Genomic DNA, 23,377 nt, shown 5'->3' on the forward strand with positions numbered 1-23,377 from the left:
GTCATACGCGTTATACATTGTACAAAAATCTGTGTTTCAGCCTTAACATTTCCACTTTGGGTTGCAAAATTCACAATGCAATAATTCTACCTTATATGTTACATATTTTAGATTTTTTAAAAGTCTTACATATAGCACATTTATACTTATTTATTATATTTATTTAATTTCTATATTATTACATGTAATTATAGTTTATGCTATATATATTCATAATATGTTTTTAAAACGTTATATATATATATATGTACATATACCATTTTTTAACAATTAAAGTAATAATAGATATATAAAATTTCTAGACAAGAAGAACGTGTAGTATCTTTTGACAATTAATTAATTAACGCACTATTGCATATTTAAAATAAACAACTTCGTCGATTATTCAAGAATTTCACAATAATATAAGTAATAAGTGTTTTTCAAAAGGTATGTAACATGTGAAAGTTATCAATATAAATATTTGCGCATTACTGTTGATTAATCAATATATGTACATGTATATATATGTACACACGTATAAAATATCATCTTAATTAGTGTCGCGTTTAGAGACTGTTGTGCAATCGTTAACAATTTCGTTTTGAGAAACGCTTTATTTTTAATTCGATAAACATTATTTCGTGTTAAAGAGAACGTTAACAGAGAACGTTAAATAAACGCGATTATTATTTTTAATACAGATATAGATTCAGTCACAATAAATTAGTCTCAGCACTGATCGAAGTGATATATAAGGTCGGATCAAGTGTGAAATTGTCGATATTTATGCGGTAATGATGATGATGTGATGAGGTCACGTATTTTGTTTTTCTTTTTTTGAGATATCGCACCAATAGAGAAACAATACCCTAATCAGTGTTTCCTCGGAAAGCATTTGATAAAACGCGATTAATGACTTCTAAGTGATAATACAAACAGATATACTCCCTATCCGTCGAATCAGACAGACGGTGATCGGAACACGCGTCGTAAGCTAATCTAGATCTAACCCAATAAGATTGTCGTTATTTGTACATTAGCAGTAAAAGTTGTCGTATTTACTTTTTTTTAAAATTGTGTTATGTGTATTGTTTTTTTGTCTTTCTCACAATGATCACTTTTTATCTGTGGCTGAACTGTTTATTTCTGGTATGTGCTCTTACAGCATCGACTGTCGACAAACAGTTGAACGATCGACCGATCATTGGTAAGTTTTTAGCCAAAGTATTACATAATTTTGATTGTGTGCGCGCACACACATACGCATATACACACACACACACACAATGATCGATATTTATTTGTGGTCCGTTTTTGTATTTATTGTCTTAAGTTTATCTTTTGATCGTCTTAAATTTATCTTATGATGCTGTACTGGCCGTCTCATTGGCTACACAGCATCTAAAGATGAGCTTAAGATATTTATAAGATTTAACTGAATGAATATAAAGGTCTATATATATATATATATGCGTAATTTGTGCATATATATTTGCGTTATCGCTAATTACAAAATGTAGTCGAAAAAGTAAGGTTAGAATTACTCGAAAGATAAGAATATATTAATAATTAATTAATTAAGTCTTTCATGGCCGCGATAATGTGTAGTATTGCACATTGCTATATTTTTAAATTTTCTTTTTTACTTGCACGCGACTGACAAAAAGTATGGTCTATTGTAACATATACGAATTTTTTAAATGAAAGTTCAATTAACATATAGAGAAATATATATATATATATAGATTACAAAGAGAATTATTTATAGTACCTATATGGATCAATATCAAAAAGTTTTTAATATTCCGCCTGTATTACGTAATATAATACACATGAGTACATATAAAAGACTATATGTATCGTGCAATAGTTGATTTTTTTTATAAAGATATATATACATATATATATATTTCTGAATTATTTTTCTGAGAGATAGCACTAAAATCTGTATGATTGTGCGAGTGAAAAGTATTACAACATATTCCCCAAAAGAAATAATATATTACGTACGTTTGTCTTTTTTTTTTTAAGGTATTCTAACGCAAGAAATAAGTTATAAATTAAATAAATCGTATCCCAACAAATATCACAGCTACATCGCTGCATCGTACGTGAAGTTTGTTGAAGGTGCTGGTGCTCGTCCTGTTCCAATTTGGTAATTACGAAAAATTCATAATTTTTCCTGACCTTTAGAGAAGTGCGAATGTAACAACAAACTCAATTTCCTTTTAAAATTCTTTAAACTTGAAAAAACTTAATTGTTTTTTCAAAAGTTAGCTCGCTTAAAAAATTATGTTACAAATTAAAATGTGCAAATTTTATGCAGGATTGGGAAAGACAATTCATACTACGAGAATATCTTGAGCAAAGTTAATGGGTACGCACTGTACACTGTTTTAGCATGCATTTGCAAAACATTACACGCACTAAATACAAGTTGTATTAAAGTATACACTATATTTCAGAGTTTTATGGCCGGGAGGTTCGACGTACTTTTACCCCGACGAAGGATATGCCGATGCGGGCGCCAAGATCTACAGGTTATTGTAAAATAGAATAGATTAATACAAGAAAGCAATTCCAATCTTATTCGGATAAATAATAATAATTTGTTCTCATTAATGCTAATATTAATTAGAATCGCGAAGAGAATCAATGACAGAGGAACGCATTTCCCAATATTCGGCATCTGCCTTGGTTTCGAACTTTTGACATACGTTGCGGCTAATCGCATTGAACACAGGACAAACTGTTCTAGTATAAATCAACCTCTTCCGCTGGAATTCATGCACGGTACCGTTTCAAAAATTATTTTCAAATTATGATAGAAATTTCGTTTTTTTATCTTGCACAAACAGTTTTTATTTCTATATAAAACCTTATCTTGCAGATTACAGAAAAAGCACACTGTTTGAAAATGCTCCATCGTATATTATAAATATTTTAAGAACGCAAAACGTTACGGCGAATTTTCATAAGTTTTGCGTTACTAAAGAGGCAAGAAAAAAACAAATATACTATAATTAAATATTAAAGAGAAATATAAAAAAGTTTGATAATACTCATACGTACACACAAATACACCGGTATATAAATGTTTTTCTGCTCTAGGATTTACGCAGTGTTAATTTAATGAACAAATTTCGTGTGATCTCACTGAATCGCGACAAAAGGGGTTTAGAATTCATCTCGTCGTTAGAACACAAATTCTACCCTTTTTACGGTGTGCAATTTCATCCAGAAAAAAATCTTTACGAATGGGTAACTGGCAAAAATATACCCCACGGGCATAACGCGACTCTAGTAACTCAATATTTCGCTAATTTCTTTGTTAGCGAAGGTAAGTAAAAAGTAAAAGCGAGAACAAAGTTCACAAAGATATATTTCTATCCGAATAACTTTGTTACTTTCGTCAATTAAGAAGATGATAATGAATTGATTTTTTTGCTCAGCTTCTAAAAACTTGCAAGAATTTCCATCGAAGCAGGACGAGGCACTGAGTTTGATCTACAACTATCCAGTTATCTACACGGCTCTGCAAAATTCAAGCTTTCAACAATGTTATGTGTTTACAAAAACTGATAGAAATAATATTTTTACAAATAACGTATAAAACAGTTAACATTTAACATTTTACTACATAATTTATACACACGCGTATATATGTATATATTTTTTTTGGAATAATAATATACATATATATGTAATAAAAAATAAAATTTTAATGTGAAACTGTTGACTGTTGCTTTTTTTATTTACAAATTTTTTCACTATGTGGAAAAGAAAATATTCATGTATTTGCCACCATACAGAACTATTTTTTGTACACAATTTATAAAATATTCACGGTAACTCTCTCTCATGCGGATTTATTTCTAAGACAATAAAGGCTGTGGTACATAAAACAAACTTAAGCTGTGAAGAAATCAATCATAAGTCAAAATTCTCTCTAACGTACAGAGGAGTGCACCATATCGTGCGGTTCTAGAAGAAGTATTTTTTTCGGAAATTTTTCCTCCGGCTGAGTAGCGTACCGTTTTTTCTTCAATCTCGGACCACTGGCGGAGACCGAAGTAGGAGCAGCCAGAAAAGAAATTTCTGAGAAATATACCTCCCCTGGAGCCGCATGACATGGCGCACTCCTCTGTAGCGTGTACATTATTTCAGTTGAATCTTTATTTTTAGCCATTATATATATATATATACGTATGTGTGTGTTTGTGCGCGCGCGTGATGATTTGTTTTGCAAATATAAATGACTACATAAGCTTTGTACACTTAGACACATATCGAATCTGAATATATTGTAAAATAATCATCATATTTAGCTATACATATATATCAGCTGTACCAACGAGAAAGAGAGACTGCGCTATGTCGCGCGCGGGATGCTGAGCGTGATCAATACCGTCGCACTCTGGACCAAACGCCAGAATCGGGAAAGTTATAGTCGTGCGGCAGCATCATGAAAACTGTAACACACACTTGTCTGCCCGACTGCGACGGTGAGTTCAACGTTGTTGTCTTTCCGATCTCTTTTGCAATCAACTGTTTGCAAACATTGAAGAGTGTGAATAAAGGAAGAAAAAGTAAAAACGATACTTGGTCGAAAAGTTTACAAACATATGTTTACAACGTATTCAAAACTGTCAGAGTGTAAACAAGAGTGTACGTTAATTGTGTGCATTAACTCATACGACAAATTGGAGAATTAAGTCTCAGTAAAAGACTTTTTAAAATATAGTGAAACAATTTTAAATTAAGACTCGAATTGAATTTATTCGTGTAGAGTTACTTAATCAAGATTAATTTTAATTTACTTCCGTACGCGCAATAATGTATCTCATTTATGTGTTTGTGTGAGTTACAGATGTTTCCTCGGAATCAATCGAGGAGATCACGGAATCCGTAGACGAATTGCGGGAGAAGCTCGCGCACATGAGAAAACTCATGGAGGCGCGGAACGTCTCGTCGCAGGACAAACAGAACGACAGATCAATAAGAAAAAGCGAAACCATAATAATAGACGGCAGCTTCTTGTCCTGGATCTTCGGAGTGGTTCTCGCGCTGATTCTCAGCGTGAGCTTCTACGCCTTCTACAATCTTTACACCGCGGTGATGAAGAGGTTTCCACCTTATCATACAGAATTGTAAACTGTGAACAATATACAAGAAGAAACAAGACAACAACAATAAAAAATCAAAGCAAGCTCAGAACATTCGCGGAAAGATAATATTAATTCTATTTAGTCTCTCACAAGAAACAAAAATTCATACTCGCATATAAAAAAACCTGACATTTTTTTATATGAGTGAATAATTTTTATCAATTCTACATTTTCATCGAACGTTTTCTTCATAACGACAACTACGGCACGATCAGTTTTCTGTCTTTTTTTCTCAAACAGTTTGGTAAGTTGGGTATATTCCTCAAATCGACTCGCAGTATAGTGTCTATTATCGGCGGATATATTTTTTTCAGATAATCACACACACACACACACAACAGCACTGTCAATTGCGAATTATTAGAAAATAATTGGTCATCGCCACTTTTTGCTTCTAATTTTTAATTTGTTGCATGGATGCAACATGTATTTCAATATCATGCAGTATATATTGTCATTCATAAAACACTATATTTTTTCTCTCTCTAAACCACATGTGAAAAAACTAAGGATGTGTACTAAACAAATATGTTTTTGATGACATTATATGTACTACATAATACATAATAAATATATAACAATTGTTGAAATATAATTTAAAAACTTCGACATATCTCTTATTGCTGTTAATATAATTATAATAACATGTAGTCTAGTGTGTGAGAGAATATAAACTTATAAATAAGTGATATAAGTAGAGATGATAGAAAATACTTTTGTATACATTATGATTATTAACGTATAATAAAATTATTACCTTTTTAGAACAAAAAAAAGCCGAGAGCAATGTTTTTTTTTCAAATGGCTACGTCATTGCGATATTAATTTTTTTTTAATAAACAATTATGTTCTTGTTTCACTTGTCTGCCACTTAGACAACAGAGGTGCTGGGATTCTTCATTACAGCATGAAAAAATCGAGTATACAGCTGAGACAATTTAAAAAATAATAAGTATAAAAATGAAACAAAGCTACATTGTTAAAAAGAAGTAAATGCAACAATATTTACTTGATGTGTTCAATAGATATTTGATAAATTAGAAATGTTTTTGTTTCTTTTTCGTGTCGTGTAGATCCGTAATAGATCCGCTCTATGTGGGGAACGAAGCGACTCTGATTGGCTATTCTCTCACCAATGTCTCTTTTCCGTTCTTGATCTATTTCATACTATTTCGTTCTTGTCGGGACGCACCCTACTGTATGCACCGTAATGTTATGTTACGAGAATCTAGCGATCGTATCACGCGATTGGTAGATTTCTCTATTTTATATGCGTCGAAGATGCGCACTCGCTCGTTGCATTCGTTCGCGCAACGCGCCAGCGGTTCTCAATGCGAACCGGCCGGCTCGGTTGCGGCTAAACCGGAACCTTCTGTTGGGTACTGATATGTGACAACACAAGATACTGTTATTATTGACAGACCGATAATGCGATGCGGTGAATTCGGCAGGCGCGTTTCGGTGCGTAACGCTCGTGAGCGTGCATGATCAGTAAGCATCGCGATTCGAGATCCGACAAGACCGTCGCGAAACCGCCGTGCCGCTCGTGCGCTTCATTCAGCAAAGCCGCGATTTTTTCTGTCAAATCTAGCCGTCATGGGAACAGGTTATGTGATTTAGCTCGCTCGTGCTAGCCGAGTGGCGGAGAGCCCGTGTTCCTGTGCCGGAGCCGCCCCGGATCCTGCACGATGGGTCAGGGTACGGAGACGTGTGCCGATCGGCCAACGGAAGTCAGCGTCATCAAGTTCGTCTCGCGGAATCACACGATCGAACCGAAAAAGGTGAAGCTCACGGAAGAAGCCATTGGCCCGGGGTCAATGACCTCTAAGCCAAAACAAATAGTAGATTAAACTAGGGCGAGTGTAAAAACAAACATCTTGTTTGATAAATCTGTCCAATTGTGTGTTTCTTTGTTGTGTGAATTTAAGGAGATTTTTAACGTTTGCGTATATAATTTTTCTCTATCAAGTTCTTTTTTTGAATAATTTTAACAAAAAATAGAAACAATAACTGTGATTCTTTTACATAATTTTGTTTAATGACTTTTGATTTGAATTGTCTTTGATATTTGCTCTTTTTCTACTTCTATCGTATCTTTGTTGTTTTTTTTGTTGAAGTAAAGTTTCTCTAATAATGTTCACACACAATTTCTAATATTTAGGAAGTTTATACGTGCAAACAACGAGGTTGCGGTAAGGTATTCACCAATCAAGAGGAATATAACAAACACGAAGTGCTAGAAGCTTTAAAGATTAGATTCATGTGAGTTTAATACCAATTGTACTTTGTTTTTATACTTAGTAGAGAAAAAAGAAGACAGAATTGTTCAATACTATTTAAACTTGGATTATTTTGAAATTGTTTTACCATCTCTCTAATTGAATTGTTTTATCGTCTCTCTATTGAATGTTTGTAGTTGTCGCGAACCTGGTTGTGGAGAAGAATTGTCAGATCCAGGTAGCATGTGGCGACATTATCAGGAATGGCACAACAATGAAACCAATGTGTTCGCATGTCCATATACCAATTGCGGGTCCTTGCACACTACCAGTAGTAACCTAGAAGAACATATTGAGAGCTGTCATAGACAGCTGTCTACACTGCCGATAGAACCTGAAATAATTTGCTTCGAGGATCCGGAGAACGCAATAGAAGAGGAAGTTCTGCAAAAGACTGACGACAGTTACGAGAAACTGTCGAACGAAAACTTCGTCCTGGACGAAGAATACGGAAATACGGAGGAGAGTTGTCACGTTAGAAACGAGACGAAAATTCAGGTGAAAAACAATTTCTGCCACGATCAAAATAAGATTACGGCTGTCGCGAACAGCGACGAATATTCGAATAATGAATCCCTGAGTTCTATCAGTAAGTTTTCGAAGAGTGAAGATTTGCTTATAGTTAAGGATAACTTCGTACAAAAATACGACGGAAGCGCGCCCAAGTGCGAGGAAGTTCTACAAATGGAATGCTCGCACAATAAGACCAACGTGATCTACATAAACGGTGACGTGACTATTACGCAAAACATGAAGATGGAATTATGTAATCTGAATGTGCGGAATCAGGAACACAGAATAGATCTGGGCAACTTGGAGCGGGTTTTTCGTAGCGGTCTCGAACATGAGAGTTCGCTGAAGATCGAGGACAGTTCGATGGAAACCAATAGCAATTGCTCGGATGACGAGTACACACCGAAGAAGCAACGCATGTCTAGGTACAAACAGGAAACATACAAGTGCGATTTTAACGGCTGCGGAAAGAAGTACAAATACATATCACATTATCGTCATCATCAAGACAGTCATAAATTAGTCATGAACGCAATTAATTCCAATACTGGTAAGCAAACGCCGAAGGTAAAGCAAGGAAAAACCTCTACTGTCAGCTTCTTTTTGTAAGTATATTACGAAACGTACGTAGTGCGTTTGTGCGCGTATAGATGTATACTTACGGTTCTTATGAAATTCATGTAATATCCATAGATGCAAAATGCCCGGATGTGGAGCGCAATTAAATAACGTAACTGGCCTATGGAAGCATTATCAGGACAATCATGCCAATTCTAAATCGCCAGTTGTACAAACCACCAAGAACAATGAAGCGTCTCGGTAAAGCGTCTCTCGCAAACCGATTATTCGTAAAAAAAAAAAAAAAGAAAACAGAATCTACTATGCTCATTGACACGGCAGCGCGCGCGGATCTAGCAAAATTAATCGTAATAAGCCGACATTTCAGATGCAAGATACCGGAAGGTGATGTAGAGTCGTTCAATGCGACATTGTGCAAACATGTCAATGAGGTTTATTCCGATAGTTCCGTCAACAATGCAAAAGGAAAGACTGGGAATGGGAGTAGCTTTCATTTTACCGAAGTGTTCCAAGACGACGCTACTGCCCAGCAGGCAAATTTTAAGACTGACTTCAAAGCCAAGCGTAATAATATTAATTTGGACAACTACGCCAAGAGTGGCGACGAACACATCGCTCATATCGATAATAGTTAAAAGGAAACGATTTTCGGAATTGACTCTCACACGCGCTCATCTCGATTACGACACTTAACACTGATTTAAAAAAAAAAAAGAGAATAGCAACTGCGCGATAATTCAGAGTATTTTACAGAGATCATTATCTAGCCAGAATTTTACGCGAATAAATCGCTTTAAGCTTACGTATTTGGTCCGTAATTGATTGCTGTTTTATTCTGATTGATAGANTATTTCTGGTAGTTTGTAAGTGACGTGAACTTTGTAAGATATTCTGGCATTGAGTAAGCGTCTTTTAGTATTTAAAAACCTATCGAATTATTCGATACACACATAATACGACGGAGGAGAGTTCAATTCAAATTTATATATATATATATATAAAATATTCTATACATGTGTGAATAAGTTTTCTCGTCGCTATAAATAAAGAGGCTAAATTTGCGATTCGCGCCTGTATAACGACACTTTTAACTCTCTTTCTCTCTCTCCTTCTCTCTTTCTGTACTGATTTTTACTATTTTGTATTGTGTCATTTTTATGTAACTCGTATTTCTTGTATCGATATATAAATGTAGTTACGACGATAGATATGTCTCAAAAATGAAATATTGTGTATAGCAGTTTTATTTATGTCTGTATGTTTAAAAATAAAGTGCAATATTAGAGAGACAAATGTGTGTAATTGATTCAAAATTCTCGCGTAAAACTATTTCAAGAAAAACCAAAAAGTTATTGCACATTTGTTCTAAAACATAAACAGGTTCTTTAAGAAATCAAAAATACCTGTTGCACAGTCTGTACAAACACTCATATACAGAGAGAGTAATTTCAATATATTTTACAATTTTAAACTTCAATTATATATAATATAGACATGATAAGATCATATAACATGTATAAGTATATATAGAAACAATTAACAATGATACAATAAACTTATTTATATCATAAATATATATACCTTAATGGATCTCACGTATAATGATAAATTATGATTTTTATTGTTATCGCAAAATAAATAAATATCTAACTAAATAAATAGATCGTACATTTGAGAAAATTATAAACATCCCCATGGTAACACACAAAGATTATGACACATACAGAAGCTCATCAAGTAAATCTGTGGATAAAAAACTCGATATCTTTTTTCTCTCGAGATTTCGCGACAAATTTTGTTCTAATTTATCTTCTCCAAATGCACCATTTGTGATTGTACTTATTGCAAACATAATATATAGAAATAATCGAAATATTTAACTTCTTATATATTTATATATATAACTTTCTTTACATATTAATAGTTTAAAATAATAATCCCTTAAAACGACCTTTGCTATTGAGTGAAATCTTTTAATGATGCCAACGTTATTATTTTATGAATAATATTAACAGTTACTTCTTGAACAATGAAGAAAATACGTTACAATACACTGATCCATACAATGATGCGAGATTTGATTTTACTCTTGTGCTTCTTTTTCACTGAGAAGTTTAAAATGGAAGGAATAAATCAAGAGAGTGCATCTCTATATCTAAAATTATATATATCTTTTCTTTTTGGCAGGCACTTAAAAAAAAACTAAATTTATCTGCAAAGTCTTCGAGAAAAATCTTGGAGAAAGCACGTAGCGTTAAGATGCTAGAGTTAAAGTTAAGATTATTCAAAGTTACATCATATATTATACTCATCATTACATTTGTGAAGGAACACAGAAGATGGTTTGATTTATTCCATAACACCTTTAATAAGGCATATCAAATAAAACAGTCTCCGTATCGATCGATTCAACACTTTAGCATCATATTGCACTTAGTGTGATGCACATGCACGCAATTATTATCATTCAAATTTTTTGCTGGAATAAACTCGTAATGATCAAAAGTTTAAGAACAATAATTGTTTACTTTAAACAGATCTTTTCAGAACTATCCCATAAATCTGATGTTAATATTATTAATTTATAGATTTTAATTAACATACCCCACATTTTTTTTTTTTTTTAATAAAGTAAGAGTTTCTTTTTTGCAAATTCAAAATCACACTTAAACGTCAACTACCATTTTCTTATGAATATCTGTATTGCCAACAACCTAAAATAAATCATATAAAATATATAGTTTGCACATTATTGAAAAATGAATATATACCCAATTAGTATAAATTTATTACATATACTCACAGAACAAAATTCATCAAAGCTAATTCTACCGTCTTCATCCTTATCGGCAAACAATATTGTTTTGTCAACAATTTGTTGCAACTGTGTATCTTTTAAGTTGTTTCCAACCATCATCTTAAGCACTTGGAATAGCTCGCCATTGCTTATATAACCATCATTATCCATATCATAAATTCTAAACGCAAATCGCAATTTACTTTCCTTGTCACCCTGCAAATTAACAACATATGTAAACTATTTGCATAAAAGAGATGCAATAGTTATTATTTATAAATAGCGAAAACTATTACCTTAACACTGAACTGAGATACTCCATGAATAAATTCTTTAAAATCTACTTCTCCATTACCATCCGCATCGAATATGTCAATAACACGCTGCACCAGTGGATTCTGTTGCAGCTCTGGCAAAGACATAAACTCATCGATGCTGAGAGCTCCACTATTATCCAAATCTAACTTGCGAAATCGCTTTCCTAATCTTCTGATTTCGTCCACATCGACTAGAAGAGAACACATATATCTTATACATAAACTTTGTTTTACAAATTATTTGATATTTCTAATTGTTCTAGAATTATATATATATTATCAAGGACAAAGTTACTTCATGATATTTTAAAGAAAAATTTATAAGTTTCACGACTTACAGTTTGAACAAAGTTCCATAGGCAGCGAACTCTCATTACCCTACAAGATGAATCAATTTTAAAACAAATGTGTTTGCAGAATAATATTGCAAGAAAAGAATATTTCAAATCACAATATTTCGAAATTATATTATTTTTCTTTAGAGTCAAAGAGAGAGAAAAAGAGAAAGAAAAAGAGAGAGAGAGAGAGAGAAAGAGAGATAGAGAGAAAGAGAAAGAAAGAGAGAGACAGCAGAACAACATTGAACGTGATAAAACACACGAAATATTTTTGCACTCAAGGAAACATTTTTTACGGCAATTCTATTATTCTCTATATATTTCCAATCAATTACCATTTTGTACTAGATTTGGATCTGTTGCAAATACACTTCGAATAACAATACTTTTCAACGGACAGGTTCGGCGTAGACGGAAACACCGTAAGAGAGAAATTGTTGCACGCGTATCGACGTTTTGCCTGTTTTCTCCTGCGCTAGTCAATGGCCGCGTTCAGCAGAACACAAGCAGACTGTTGTGCAACGGGTGTAATATTTCGAATGTGACGGTTTCTATGCACCAATGAACGCTAAGCGCCGTTTAGCGCAAATTGTCGCTGATTGTGAACGATATCGCGTTGCTCGAATTTCCAACCGCCGTTTCCACGAGCCGAATCGACCAATCGCGATCGACGCTTATCGATCAAACCGGCCTTAAATATATTTGGGCGCCATCTTATACGTATCGTTTTAATAAAAAAATAAAAAAAAGGGAGAACATCGCACAATAAAATCGTTAATAATAATTCATGACTATTTATTTATTTCTTTATGTACACGACGTGGAAAATTTACAAAATATATTATTCTGAAAAATTCTTACTTTATAAATATTTAATATAAAAATATATAGTATGTGTTTAACATTACTCGTCATCATAAACGTATATAATCTGATAGCGCTCGATACTTGTTATGTCTTTTTCAAGCTGGTCCAACGCCCGTTCTATCTTCGCTTTTCTTTGCGCCTTCGGCAACGTGTCCGTAAGAAAAGGCAGTGCTCGGTACTGTTGCATCAATTCGTCCCATCTCTTCTTCATATCCTATTTCTCAAACCAACATACATGTTTGCTTTCACAAATTAAATAAAAGCTGCGCAGACTTTCTCTCTATCATAAAATTGCTTCTACGTACGTTCAGCAACGCTTCCCGTTCCTTTTCCTCGATTTGTCGACACGAAGGCAATTTTTCGTCTTCGTCACGTTTCTCGCTTGTTTCTACGTCGGGTCTCGCAACGATCTTTACGCATTTCGGTACTTTTCCGTAAATCTGAAGTAACGTGTATAGAAAATTAAAACTCGACATATAGCAGTAATACTAAAACAATTGTTTGTATAATATATATATATTCGTACTTTTTTGTGTACGTAAATTGGAAGCAATCCGCTCTTCCTTAAATCATATGTGTCGCCACGACGTGTATCGACCGATCGCTGTCTGGGTTCCGCCGGATGCAAGTGTTTCGCGTGAATGATATTCTCCTTGACGAAATCTTTCTTTCGTCTAACGATTAATTTTTCCGTCGCCATTTTGCCAATTATCCATTTACCCTTGTTTACAGATGTCGCGTCTCTCTCTCTCTTAACAGATTTACTTCCCCGAGAGAAGATTCAATTAAATCTCGGGTGATCGATATCATGTAATTTCATGCGAATCTTTTCAATGTTCATTTTGTGCGCTTCGCATCTGTGTCATCCAATCAATGAAATACGCCGAATTCTGTATGTAGAAACCAATAAAAAAGAAAAATTGTTTACTTTTCACGTTTCCATGCTAGAAAAAAAGTTACATCGATTCTCAGTACGAGGTGATGTAATGGCGCTCATGCAGACTGAAAGCGTCATCATCGCACAAACAAGAGAGCGACGTGACAACATATCAAACACGCTTGCTTTTTCCATACAAGCAAAATGCTGATTGCCTATTGCGTTTTGTTTCTTATCACGCATAACATGATTATAAACTGATCAATCAATTCGAAGCAGCTTGCTCCGTCATTGGTCACAAATTTATACCTAAAAAAATTTCATGAAAACGCGCATTGCAAAATTCTACATACACATGTGAAGAGAAAAGTGAGAGCGGCGCCAACACCAACTGTACATTTTAGCTGTTATCACCTTATCTAATTCGCCTGCTGTTTCATTACCGCCTAACCTGCCATCGCCCTTTAATCTCTTTCATTCCTCTTCACCCTCGTTATTTTTCTATCACCACCAGCTGTCTCTCTCAACGTTGAAGACATTTTCTGGCAAAGGTAGGGAACGCGCACCAGTCTATAGATTCTACGTCCACACATGATATTTACCGACAAATCGCTCGTGAACACGGCTACGTAGTTGCTAATGTTCACTACTGTGGACGTGGCGCTGGCAAGCAGAGTGGTAAAGTGGTGCCAACCAAACTGGCCGTGGCCGCTCTCAGTCTCTTCTCTGACCATCTCTGACGTAGACACGTTTGTTTCGTCACGGTGATCAGACCTGGACAGTGTTCTAGAAATTTCCGTCCACCAAGATAGGCGGCGCTCTCGTACGTTGCGCTTTCAGTATTCGGGATATTCGGGCTTGCTTTCGCTTGGACGCGTGGACAAAATTTTGTTTCGTATCGATCGCGTAAATTTTTCGAATCTCTGAGTACGAACTTCCGAGACTACGCAGCAAAATGTCTCTCTTTGGATCGTTTATGGGTGATGACGATATCTTCAATATGTTTGGGTAAGTATTTTCGCTTCGCGAACTTTTCACGAGCATGTGTGTGCGTCCTCGTTGCAGAGACTGCGATCGCGAGAGCAATGGTTGACAGCGTATACTATTTGACACAGAAATTCTCACGCGTACATCCGAGATACATCTCGTGGGACATTTAAGAAGACGTTTTATATCCCAAAAACATCCTCGGGATCTCTTTATAGATGTATCTTGGATATGTTATTCCGTCTGAGTTGCGGTTTGTCTTGCATAGAAATTTAATTTTGCTTGTTTCTGTTTAAGTGTGTAATAAAAGTACAATTTCGAAACGTAGTTGTATGTAGTATATGTACACTATTTTTTTCCTCTTTTCTATAAAAAGTCTGTGTGTGTATTTCATACTTTTGTAATATATTGTAAGGCTGGTATAAAACAGTATGATGCTTGACATTTTTTTTTTTTTCATATACATAATGGATGACTTTTAATTAGGGGTGATGTATGAAGTTGTTCATATAACGCAATTAAGTTATTGATAAATTAAAAAAACTGGTCCAATATTTTATAAAAAATTTGTATAAACAGATTGATTCAAATAAAACAATTGTCAACTTTTTGTACATAAAAATTTTTTCAATAATGTCTAATCTTTCACTAATTTGTTTAAATAGATTTATGCTAAATTTTAATTTACATTTTCTTTATCATTAACAGACCTCCTATGCATACTATGAGACAAATGAACAATATGATGAGCTCCTTCTTCGGTGATCCCTTTTCAATGATGGGACAGAATGCTCTCATGCCTCATAATAGAGGAACAAATGATATGTCATTGTCACTGTTTGACCCAAATTTTGGACGATTTGGTTTTGTAAGTACAATTGTGGATATATTGTAGTTGACAAGTTAATAATTTATGTAAAAGCAAATTTTTAACTAATGATCATATTGTTGCAACTGTAGAGCAACATGGCTTCTGACGGGAGTTGTCACTCTTTTATGAGCCAATCTGTGATGACCATGTCCAGCGGCCCTGATGGACGTCCCCAGGTTTATCAGGAAACTATGTCTACAACAACAGCACCCGGCGGCATAAAAGAGACCAAGAAGACAGTGAGTGATTCTCGTACCGGAACCAGAAAAATGGCTATTGGTCATCACATTGGCGAAAGAGCGCACATTCTCGAAAGGGAGCGAAATATGCGTGGTGAGGAAGAAGAACGACAGGAATTCATTAATTTGGAGGAAGGTAATTTTTGTTTGGTTTTAATAATAATATAATTACTGATACAAAGTACATACAAAGTATTCGTGACTTGAACAAATTTGTAACTTATGCATTTCAGAAGAGGCAGACAGCTTTAATCAAGAATGGGAAACACGTACGCGACGTGGCGCTGGTGCGATTAACGCTCCAAATGCAATTGCTAATAACAACAGGTATCGACCAGAGCCAAGGCAATTGGCTTTACCATCTACCACAGAGCAACCTGCAAGGTGAGTTTTTTTTAGGATCGAGTATATGATACATTTTTGTTATCAGATAAGATCTTGTCAAAGGTAGGAGCATCGAGTAAAAGTTTTTTTTTTTACTGTTTTTTTTATTTATTATTGTCTCGGACAATACAGGACATTGTGTGCACATATTTATTATAAGTTTTAATATTCTTATATATTTGCATATATATTTGTCACTTTTTTTTTTATACAATTTTATATGGACTTAACAATATTTTACTCGATGACGTGTATGATATGTAGAAAGGATCAGTTGATCTAGCACAATAGATATAAGAGGTACAGAGACAAATACAAGACTTCATGTAGCTACGCTTTGTTACATATCACTATTATTTCTTTCTCATTTCTTCTATGCAACTTTTAAGTAAATAAATATGCACAATTGCTTTTCTGTACGTGCTACAAAAGTATGGATATTTGGGTGTTACACAATTTTTTATAATCATTTTATCTTTTTCTACTTTCGGATGATCACTTTTTATATGTATTCTTAAAGTATATATTAACATTAGTAATTTAAATTATTTTAATAAATTTGGTTGATAAATTGAAGTAGATAATTATGGTAAGACAAAATTTATTAAAGGTTGGTTCTTCTGTAGTTATTTTTCAATTGTTAGTATATATTTAGTATTCCTTAACTTTCTTTAACATTTTATTATGTTTCTTTTGTTTTATGTTATTTTTGTTGTTATATGCTTTGTAGTGAACATTCTAATAGAGGTAAATGGTTCCGTCCTAAACGTTCTGTAAGGTCCTTATTGTCTTCTAAGACAAAAAATACGTCTTCTTCAAGGTAAGTTTCTATCGAATTTAGCATTGCCATTTGCTGCATTTAAGATTATAATTTTTAATTTGTCATGTTTTTATTATTTTTTGTAAAGCACGGTGTTTTTATGTTAAATAAAATGAGATTTCTTCTGGTCCTTTATATATTTCGAAAACACACATACGAATGCAAGCACATTGTTGTGAACATAAAATCGTATTTACTTTGTTTTATTATTTATTTTATTTATGCACTTGAGATCACATCTGTTTTAAAATTGCATTATTTATTTGCAAGAACAAAATGCATCGCAGTATTTTCGTTAGATATACATATTGATAACTAGCGAGTTTAACATATATGTATGTAGCTCTCTTTTTTATAGCTGTGTCTTTGTAATTATAGTTTTATTACTATATTAATAAGTGTGACGCCTTTTATTATGTATAACTGCAAAAAGTATTATTTATACAAGTAATTATTTCAGTTCTGAATTGATGGTTTTATGTCATGTTTTAAAAATATTACTGATTTTTGTTTTATAAATATTTTAGTGGTAGTTTTGTCTTTCCAAACAAAATATTGTTGTATAATTTTACGCATATTTCTAGATTTATTTAATATTATTCATTTTCTTTTAATGTATAACATTAAATGTTATATTTTATAATCTGTATTAATGTTGTTGCAATACTGTACTTTTATAATATGATCATACGTTAAACATAATTTATCATATGGAACATTGATAATCCGTAATGCAGCAAATCTGCTAAGATTGGTATAGAATATACCTCTCTTGTGTGTGCATTACAGGTACAGCCGCAAATATTAATAAGTTAAAAAGCATAGTATACAGCAGTGACACTTGTGCAACGTAAGTACGTTGCGTTTCTTTTTATTGTATTCTACGTTGTATATGTTTTTATTTATTTTAATTCTATTTTTATTTTTGTAACTATACAATATAATTTCTCATGTTAACCTATTGTAACGGCGCCGCTCGGTATGGATGTTCGCTTAAAAAGGGTTTTTAACTAAATACTATANCATGTTTTGGTAATAGTATGTTTTGGTTTTNGGGTNAAATAAGTATTAAAAACTTATATAAATAACATTAATTATTTACGAGACTCCAATATTATCTAGTATTATTTTATTATTTTAATAGAAGAAATAGAAGAAAATGTCACGCGCGATGCACGATTTTATTTACAAATTAAATACATGTCCTATCACTTGTGTGTGATATATGAGATATTATTTATATATTGATATATTAGATGTGTATGTGATAATTTATTATTATNCAATTGTTTCGTATTATGTATATTCCTCTTTTTTTTTGTCTTTGAGTCAGAATTACTAAAACAAGATACAGCGACTTTATTTCACAAGACAAGAGCATGAATTATTTATTTTGCTTGCATTCTCTTTTCTTGTTTCTGTTTTGCACTTTAAGTTATAATTCTGCAAAAATAATTTTTGCTGTAAAACTTATATTTATGCGCTTTATCTTTTTTAGCTTCATCTTTGGACTTTAAAATTCTGACTATCAAAAATTCTAATATTTTACAGTTACGTGTAAAGATGTCGTAAATAATACCGTGTNCGCCTTGACGCCTGTTCACAGTAAATCGAAAACCGCATCGTCTTCGAGAGCTGAACTTTCGGCGCCGTATCCAACTGGATCTCGAAAACGCGAGCATAAACTGGATAGCCAACTTTAGTAACAAGCGTCGCGCTGGATCTCATAGTGACGACTAGAATATTTGAAACAATTATCCGTAACGTATACCGAATTTTATTTCCACTATACAAGAAACCTCACGTAACGAAATATATCTTAAACGGAAACTATGAATATATGTTCTTATTATAATTTCATTAACGTTCTCATAAGAAAATATTATGCGGTTTATTTTTTTTTTTCTAAATATTGTTTACTTTTACTTCTCTCATTGTATAAAAATATAATATCATTTTTTGATGTAACTAATTAAATTGGTTCACAGTTTAAAGACTATTTAGGTAGCAAATCTTTTAGGTTTGAATATGAACATTTAAGTAGATTCGTGTATAGATTTTAAGTTATTCAGCCAACTTCGCGAAATTGTTCTCGCCTTTTAATCGGTCCCAATTGGCGGGCATAAAAAGATCTTTTGTTATCCTGGTAGATAACAATAACTCTCCTTAGTTTATCATTCAATATTTATAATACACGACATTGTAACATGTGTCATGTTTGCCGTCATTTTAATCGGAAAAATCGATCAAATATGACAAATTTGTATAATTGTTATATCATCAATACGACTACTCGTATGATTGTTATTAAGTAACAAATTTCATTTTTTTTGTTAATAAATGTTGCCTCAATGGCAATAAACAGAGAAGATACTGAAGCACGACAGAAAACCGATAAGTTTTTTCTTTGAATCTTGGTTATAAAAGGAATCGAAAAATCTGCATTGAGTACCAAGACAATTTCGTGGAGTTCACTATATGTATGTATATATATATACATATATATGCAAAAAGAAATTAAAAAATAAGGTTCTCTGAAGCAGTACTATTATAGCAGACAAATTTTTTGTATCAGTAACTTCTAAATAGTATCAGTATATCAATATATCAGTTTTTATTTGAGTAAATCCTAATTTTGCGGGATGTTTGCTTTTTATTGGATATATCAAAAGATTCAAGTTACACNAGGTACAATAATGAGGATTAACTCTGCTTTTTGAAGAAAGATAATATTGATGTGGATATAATTTATACAAATTAAATAAAGTTCTTCTGATATTTATTTAGTTTCTAAGAATTAATGATATAAAGGATGTAGTTTGAATGTGCAATGATAAGCGTATATAATCAGAGATAAACATGACACATTCATCCGCAGTTTCTATAATGTAATAAAATATCTANAAGTGTAAAGGGAATAAATGATATCTTGTTCCGAATATTTTTGAACTTTTAATGTCCTGCACACATCATTTCATCCATTAATGAAAAACGATATCGAGATCGTATTAAGAGGAAATCAGATACAATTTATCAATACAGCATCTCGTCGGCCATAAAGACTATTTATTTCCAAATAAAGCTAAGTGATTTTACAATTTAGAGGTTATACATGTTTGTTTTAAAAATAAAAAAAAACAATTGTAAATTAATACAACCTCTTATCCTTTGTATTCCCATACAAACTTCGTTTTTATTATAATTTGTTTTGCTATGTAAATCCGTCTATATAAATGTTCAGTCCCAGTATTNGATAAAAATATATGTAATCTGATATACACGTATGTAACGTAAAGCTTATATTCAAAATTCTCTATAAACTCTACACAGCAAAGTAATAATACAAATCTTGTAGGCATCGCAAATATAAAATCAGCTTTATTAGGTTTGTCAAGTGCACAGTCTAAATATAAAGCGAATATAAAATTAGACATTTTAAAATCATGTTTTTATTAAAACTTGTGGATCTGTTTAAAAACTTCGCGTCAGATTATTCGGGATTCGCAGTTTGTCGCATGTAATTCATTACATGTGAAAGGAATTTGACTTGTTGTATTGCTTCGCCAATATTCAACAGTGTACAAGCATAACTCGAGACAGAATACAACGCGAAACGAATTGATCATTCGCGTACTTAGTTTCAAAATTCGCAAATCTGAAATTGCGAATCAGTTCGAATGATCGATATAATTTTGCCTCCCAGCATTCATGAATTTCATACAAATTGCAAATACGCGCTTAAGTCTGACGCTAGCTTTAAAATACTTTTGTCCAATTTCATAAAACTGCGATATTGTAAGCGAGAGAATTTTTTATTTTTATTTTTATGAGTATAAAAACACAACTATGTGTGTTTCCGTTGCCCTGAATTATGTATTTTGCATGACGTTTAAGTTGTGAATCATACAAAAATACGCGATTCATCACGTCTAATTACCAATATACGAATATATATGTGTAACAACACAAAGCACAGCTACAAAAGATAAAAGAATAAACAAAGATTTATATGTATGTCATTTAGTAAAAGAACGCAAAATAAAAGCCAAGAAAAGAAAGAATAAAACGTAATGTTGCGCCGAAGCTGTATCGGATGGAGTAACTTCTTCCTGTCAATTTGCTTCCGCCAGAGTGTTTATTCTTGAATTAATGGCCAATACTTGCGCCACGAATGACGAATCGCTCAAAACCGTAGATAACGCGGATATCATGTTCTTCAAGGTATCCATCGAAATGTCAAGCTGTCGGGCGCATTCCCTTATCACTTCCACTTCCTCGGCATTGAGAATTATCTGAAACAAAAGACACTTTTATTATGAAACTTTGATGGACATGGATAGTGTCGAGAAACGATCTTTCCACTACATCATATTTATATTACATTATAATCTAAATCTCTACCTTGGACGAACTACGGAACTTATTGAACGCCATCTTGACTCGCTTCTTCCCATTTTCTGTCTGATAAAAAACTGTGAAGTTGTGTGCGTTGTTCACGTCCAGTGTAACGGAGAAATATATACCAGCGATAATGTGGCCCTTGGTATCTCTGGCAATTAGACTCCTGCGATTGTAGACCAAGTTTCTACGCTCAGTAACATCAATGGCAGTTAAATATGGCCTTGCCACGTAAATGAGAGCGACTTGCGTCCTCTCCAAGGCACCAGGTCGAGTTTGTCTCTCATGCCACTCGACATAATCGGAATCGTTAGCGCACAGACAATAGTTGTACTCTTTCTTGCAGGTCGGTTCATCAGACTGGGTAAACCAGCCTGTATGAGGGTATAACTTATCGGCCATTACAGTAATAACACGCGCCACATGGTAACCGGGATCTAGCAGCATGACGCCACGACGTTTATCGATTTCGATTCTCAAACATACCAGTACATGTTCTTTCTCACCACTGTCTGCTGCTGGTGGACCACCAACGTAGCCGGCGATATCACCAATCGTCTACATGACACATTTATATATGTAAACGCACAAAAGGTAATGTTAATTAATCTCTAAAGATGCTTATATATGTTTCTTTTAACTCACCTCTTCACAAGATACTAAATAGAGGCCACTTGCTATTCCTGGGAATCGTTTGTCCAAACCTGTTAATCGATATAGTAATTCAAATCCAAGACCGACGCAAGTATGGTGTTCGTGCGTTATCAGTGGCTGATACTTGGGATAGAATTGATCAAGCGCGTTTACTCCACTTCTTTTGTACTCCGTGTAGAATCTAGAATTATTTATAAATTTTTATTTATTAAATTTTTTATCACAAAACGTATTGAGAGAAATGACAAGAAAATTGAATATTTTATATACATACCTGAGGAAATTGCCAATAGTATCATAGCGATGCTCGCGCAATAAACGTTGAGTTTCAAGTTCAACGCTTCCTGCTAATTCCTCATACTGTTCGACCGTGGAGACGGTCAGGGCTGGTGACTCGTATTGGGCCCAGACCGGCAGGGGTAGCGGAACACCCCTGATCCAGGGCCCGCGTGCCTGCCCCTGTGGCTGGCACCACTTCTTTGCCGTCTCGAGTCAACTCGGCCATTCGTTGCCCCATCGGCCAACCGTCGGTACGAAGCCATGCTCGTCCCTGCAGCTGCTTATTGGCTCCACAGGGCTCTCTCCGTGTTTTATACTCTTCTCTCGCTCTGCGTTCAAACATAATTGATTAAAATTTACATAAATTAATACATTTTATAAATACAATTTATGAGCAGACAAATTATTTTTCAAACAGTAACGACTTTCGGGAATGTGCAAAAAGCTTTGCGTGACAAATTTCGTATCAGTTTCAGGTGAAATTTGACGATACACAGGACGCGTAATATACCGCAGACAAATTTCTGTTGCGGACTGCAACTAACGCTACTACGCAACAACGTCGGATGTGTCTTTGTTCTCCCGTCTCGCAGGATGAAAAACTATTCGAATAAATAGCGGCAATTACCGTAAGTCCACTGCTATTTGAGCACACGGATCAGCACGGTGCCATAAGACACGATCTGCGAAATAAGTGCGGAAAAGCGGATCGGATTTGTTCTCGGCTCGGTATCCAACATGGCGATTTCCACGCTCAAGAGGACGCGCGTGGTGAATCAATACACGACCAAATAGATAGACGTGTGCCACGTGTCTACTGGCGACCTTCGTCGTCGTCACGTTTTGCGATTCCGTTTTGGTTCGCGTTAAATGCGCCGCATTGGTTGTCGCGCCAACATTTTTCCGCGATCGCGAGCGATGAAAAATCAAACGGAAAAACCGAGCGACAATTCGTGACCTTTAACGTGAAAAATTCCGTTACTGTGATATATATCGTTGATAAACAAGCGTGAACACTGAGACTTCCG

General features: G+C 34.0%; 7 protein-coding genes across 11 annotated transcripts; 4 read left to right on the top strand and 3 right to left on the bottom strand.

Annotated features, from left to right (window-relative positions):
* Positions 1-867: 867 nt before the first annotated feature.
* Positions 868-3,634, top strand: LOC109851946 (gamma-glutamyl hydrolase-like). Its single transcript, XM_020422580.1, has 8 exons — positions 868-1,189; positions 2,014-2,137; positions 2,309-2,359; positions 2,448-2,522; positions 2,621-2,775; positions 2,873-2,979; positions 3,094-3,322; positions 3,435-3,634. The coding sequence occupies exons 1-8, from the start codon at positions 1,093-1,095 to the stop codon at positions 3,593-3,595; spliced, it is 999 nt and encodes a 332-aa protein (XP_020278169.1). The 5' UTR covers positions 868-1,092; the 3' UTR covers positions 3,596-3,634.
* Positions 3,635-4,493: 859 nt separating this feature from the next.
* Positions 4,494-5,882, top strand: LOC109851947. Its single transcript, XM_020422581.1, has 2 exons — positions 4,494-4,650; positions 4,853-5,882. The coding sequence occupies exons 1-2, from the start codon at positions 4,608-4,610 to the stop codon at positions 5,134-5,136; spliced, it is 327 nt and encodes a 108-aa protein (XP_020278170.1). The 5' UTR covers positions 4,494-4,607; the 3' UTR covers positions 5,137-5,882.
* Positions 5,883-6,509: 627 nt separating this feature from the next.
* Positions 6,510-10,396, top strand: LOC109851929. Its single transcript, XM_020422552.1, has 5 exons — positions 6,510-6,931; positions 7,312-7,412; positions 7,567-8,547; positions 8,636-8,761; positions 8,889-10,396. Exons 1-5 carry the CDS (start codon positions 6,839-6,841, stop codon positions 9,154-9,156), a joined length of 1,569 nt encoding a protein of 522 aa, XP_020278141.1. The 5' UTR covers positions 6,510-6,838; the 3' UTR covers positions 9,157-10,396.
* LOC109851930 (calcineurin subunit B type 2) lies at positions 9,954-12,478 on the bottom strand. Its single transcript, XM_020422553.1, has 5 exons — positions 12,309-12,478; positions 11,974-12,013; positions 11,615-11,826; positions 11,325-11,534; positions 9,954-11,235 (listed from the first exon to the last, which is right to left on the bottom strand). The coding sequence occupies exons 1-5, from the start codon at positions 12,309-12,311 to the stop codon at positions 11,188-11,190; spliced, it is 513 nt and encodes a 170-aa protein (XP_020278142.1). The 5' UTR covers positions 12,312-12,478; the 3' UTR covers positions 9,954-11,187.
* Positions 12,479-12,872: 394 nt separating this feature from the next.
* LOC109851934 (enkurin) lies at positions 12,873-13,822 on the bottom strand. Its single transcript, XM_020422556.1, has 3 exons — positions 13,367-13,822; positions 13,146-13,280; positions 12,873-13,054 (listed from the first exon to the last, which is right to left on the bottom strand). The coding sequence occupies exons 1-3, from the start codon at positions 13,538-13,540 to the stop codon at positions 12,878-12,880; spliced, it is 486 nt and encodes a 161-aa protein (XP_020278145.1). The 5' UTR covers positions 13,541-13,822; the 3' UTR covers positions 12,873-12,877.
* Positions 13,823-14,454: 632 nt separating this feature from the next.
* Positions 14,455-19,959, top strand: LOC109851957 (myeloid leukemia factor). Of its 5 annotated transcripts, XM_020422597.1 has the most exons (7): positions 14,455-14,725; positions 15,413-15,572; positions 15,665-15,950; positions 16,048-16,198; positions 16,929-17,018; positions 17,808-17,868; positions 18,625-18,713. In XM_020422597.1, the coding sequence occupies exons 1-6, from the start codon at positions 14,673-14,675 to the stop codon at positions 17,824-17,826; spliced, it is 759 nt and encodes a 252-aa protein (XP_020278186.1). In that variant the 5' UTR covers positions 14,455-14,672; the 3' UTR covers positions 17,827-17,868; positions 18,625-18,713. The 5 variants fall into 5 exon arrangements, with proteins under 5 accessions (XP_020278186.1, XP_020278185.1, XP_020278187.1 ...); XM_020422596.1 differs by lacking the exon at positions 17,808-17,868 and having other exon boundaries at positions 18,625-19,959; XM_020422598.1 differs by lacking the exon at positions 18,625-18,713 and having other exon boundaries at positions 17,808-17,872.
* A 345-nt stretch (positions 19,960-20,304) lies between these two features.
* Positions 20,305-22,562, bottom strand: LOC109851962 (the record flags this gene model as incomplete). The annotated part of the gene is made up of 4 exons (XM_020422613.1): positions 20,305-21,310; positions 21,420-21,974; positions 22,062-22,251; positions 22,345-22,562. Coding segments are annotated over 4 exons (1,143 nt in total), but the record flags the coding sequence as incomplete, so codon positions are not given.
* Between the last annotated feature and the right edge of the window lie 815 nt (positions 22,563-23,377).

This window comes from Pseudomyrmex gracilis, unplaced genomic scaffold (assembly GCF_002006095.1).
Source record: "Pseudomyrmex gracilis isolate BER0280 unplaced genomic scaffold, ASM200609v1 scaffold_22, whole genome shotgun sequence".
In the NCBI taxonomy this organism is placed as follows: domain Eukaryota; kingdom Metazoa; phylum Arthropoda; class Insecta; order Hymenoptera; family Formicidae; genus Pseudomyrmex; species Pseudomyrmex gracilis.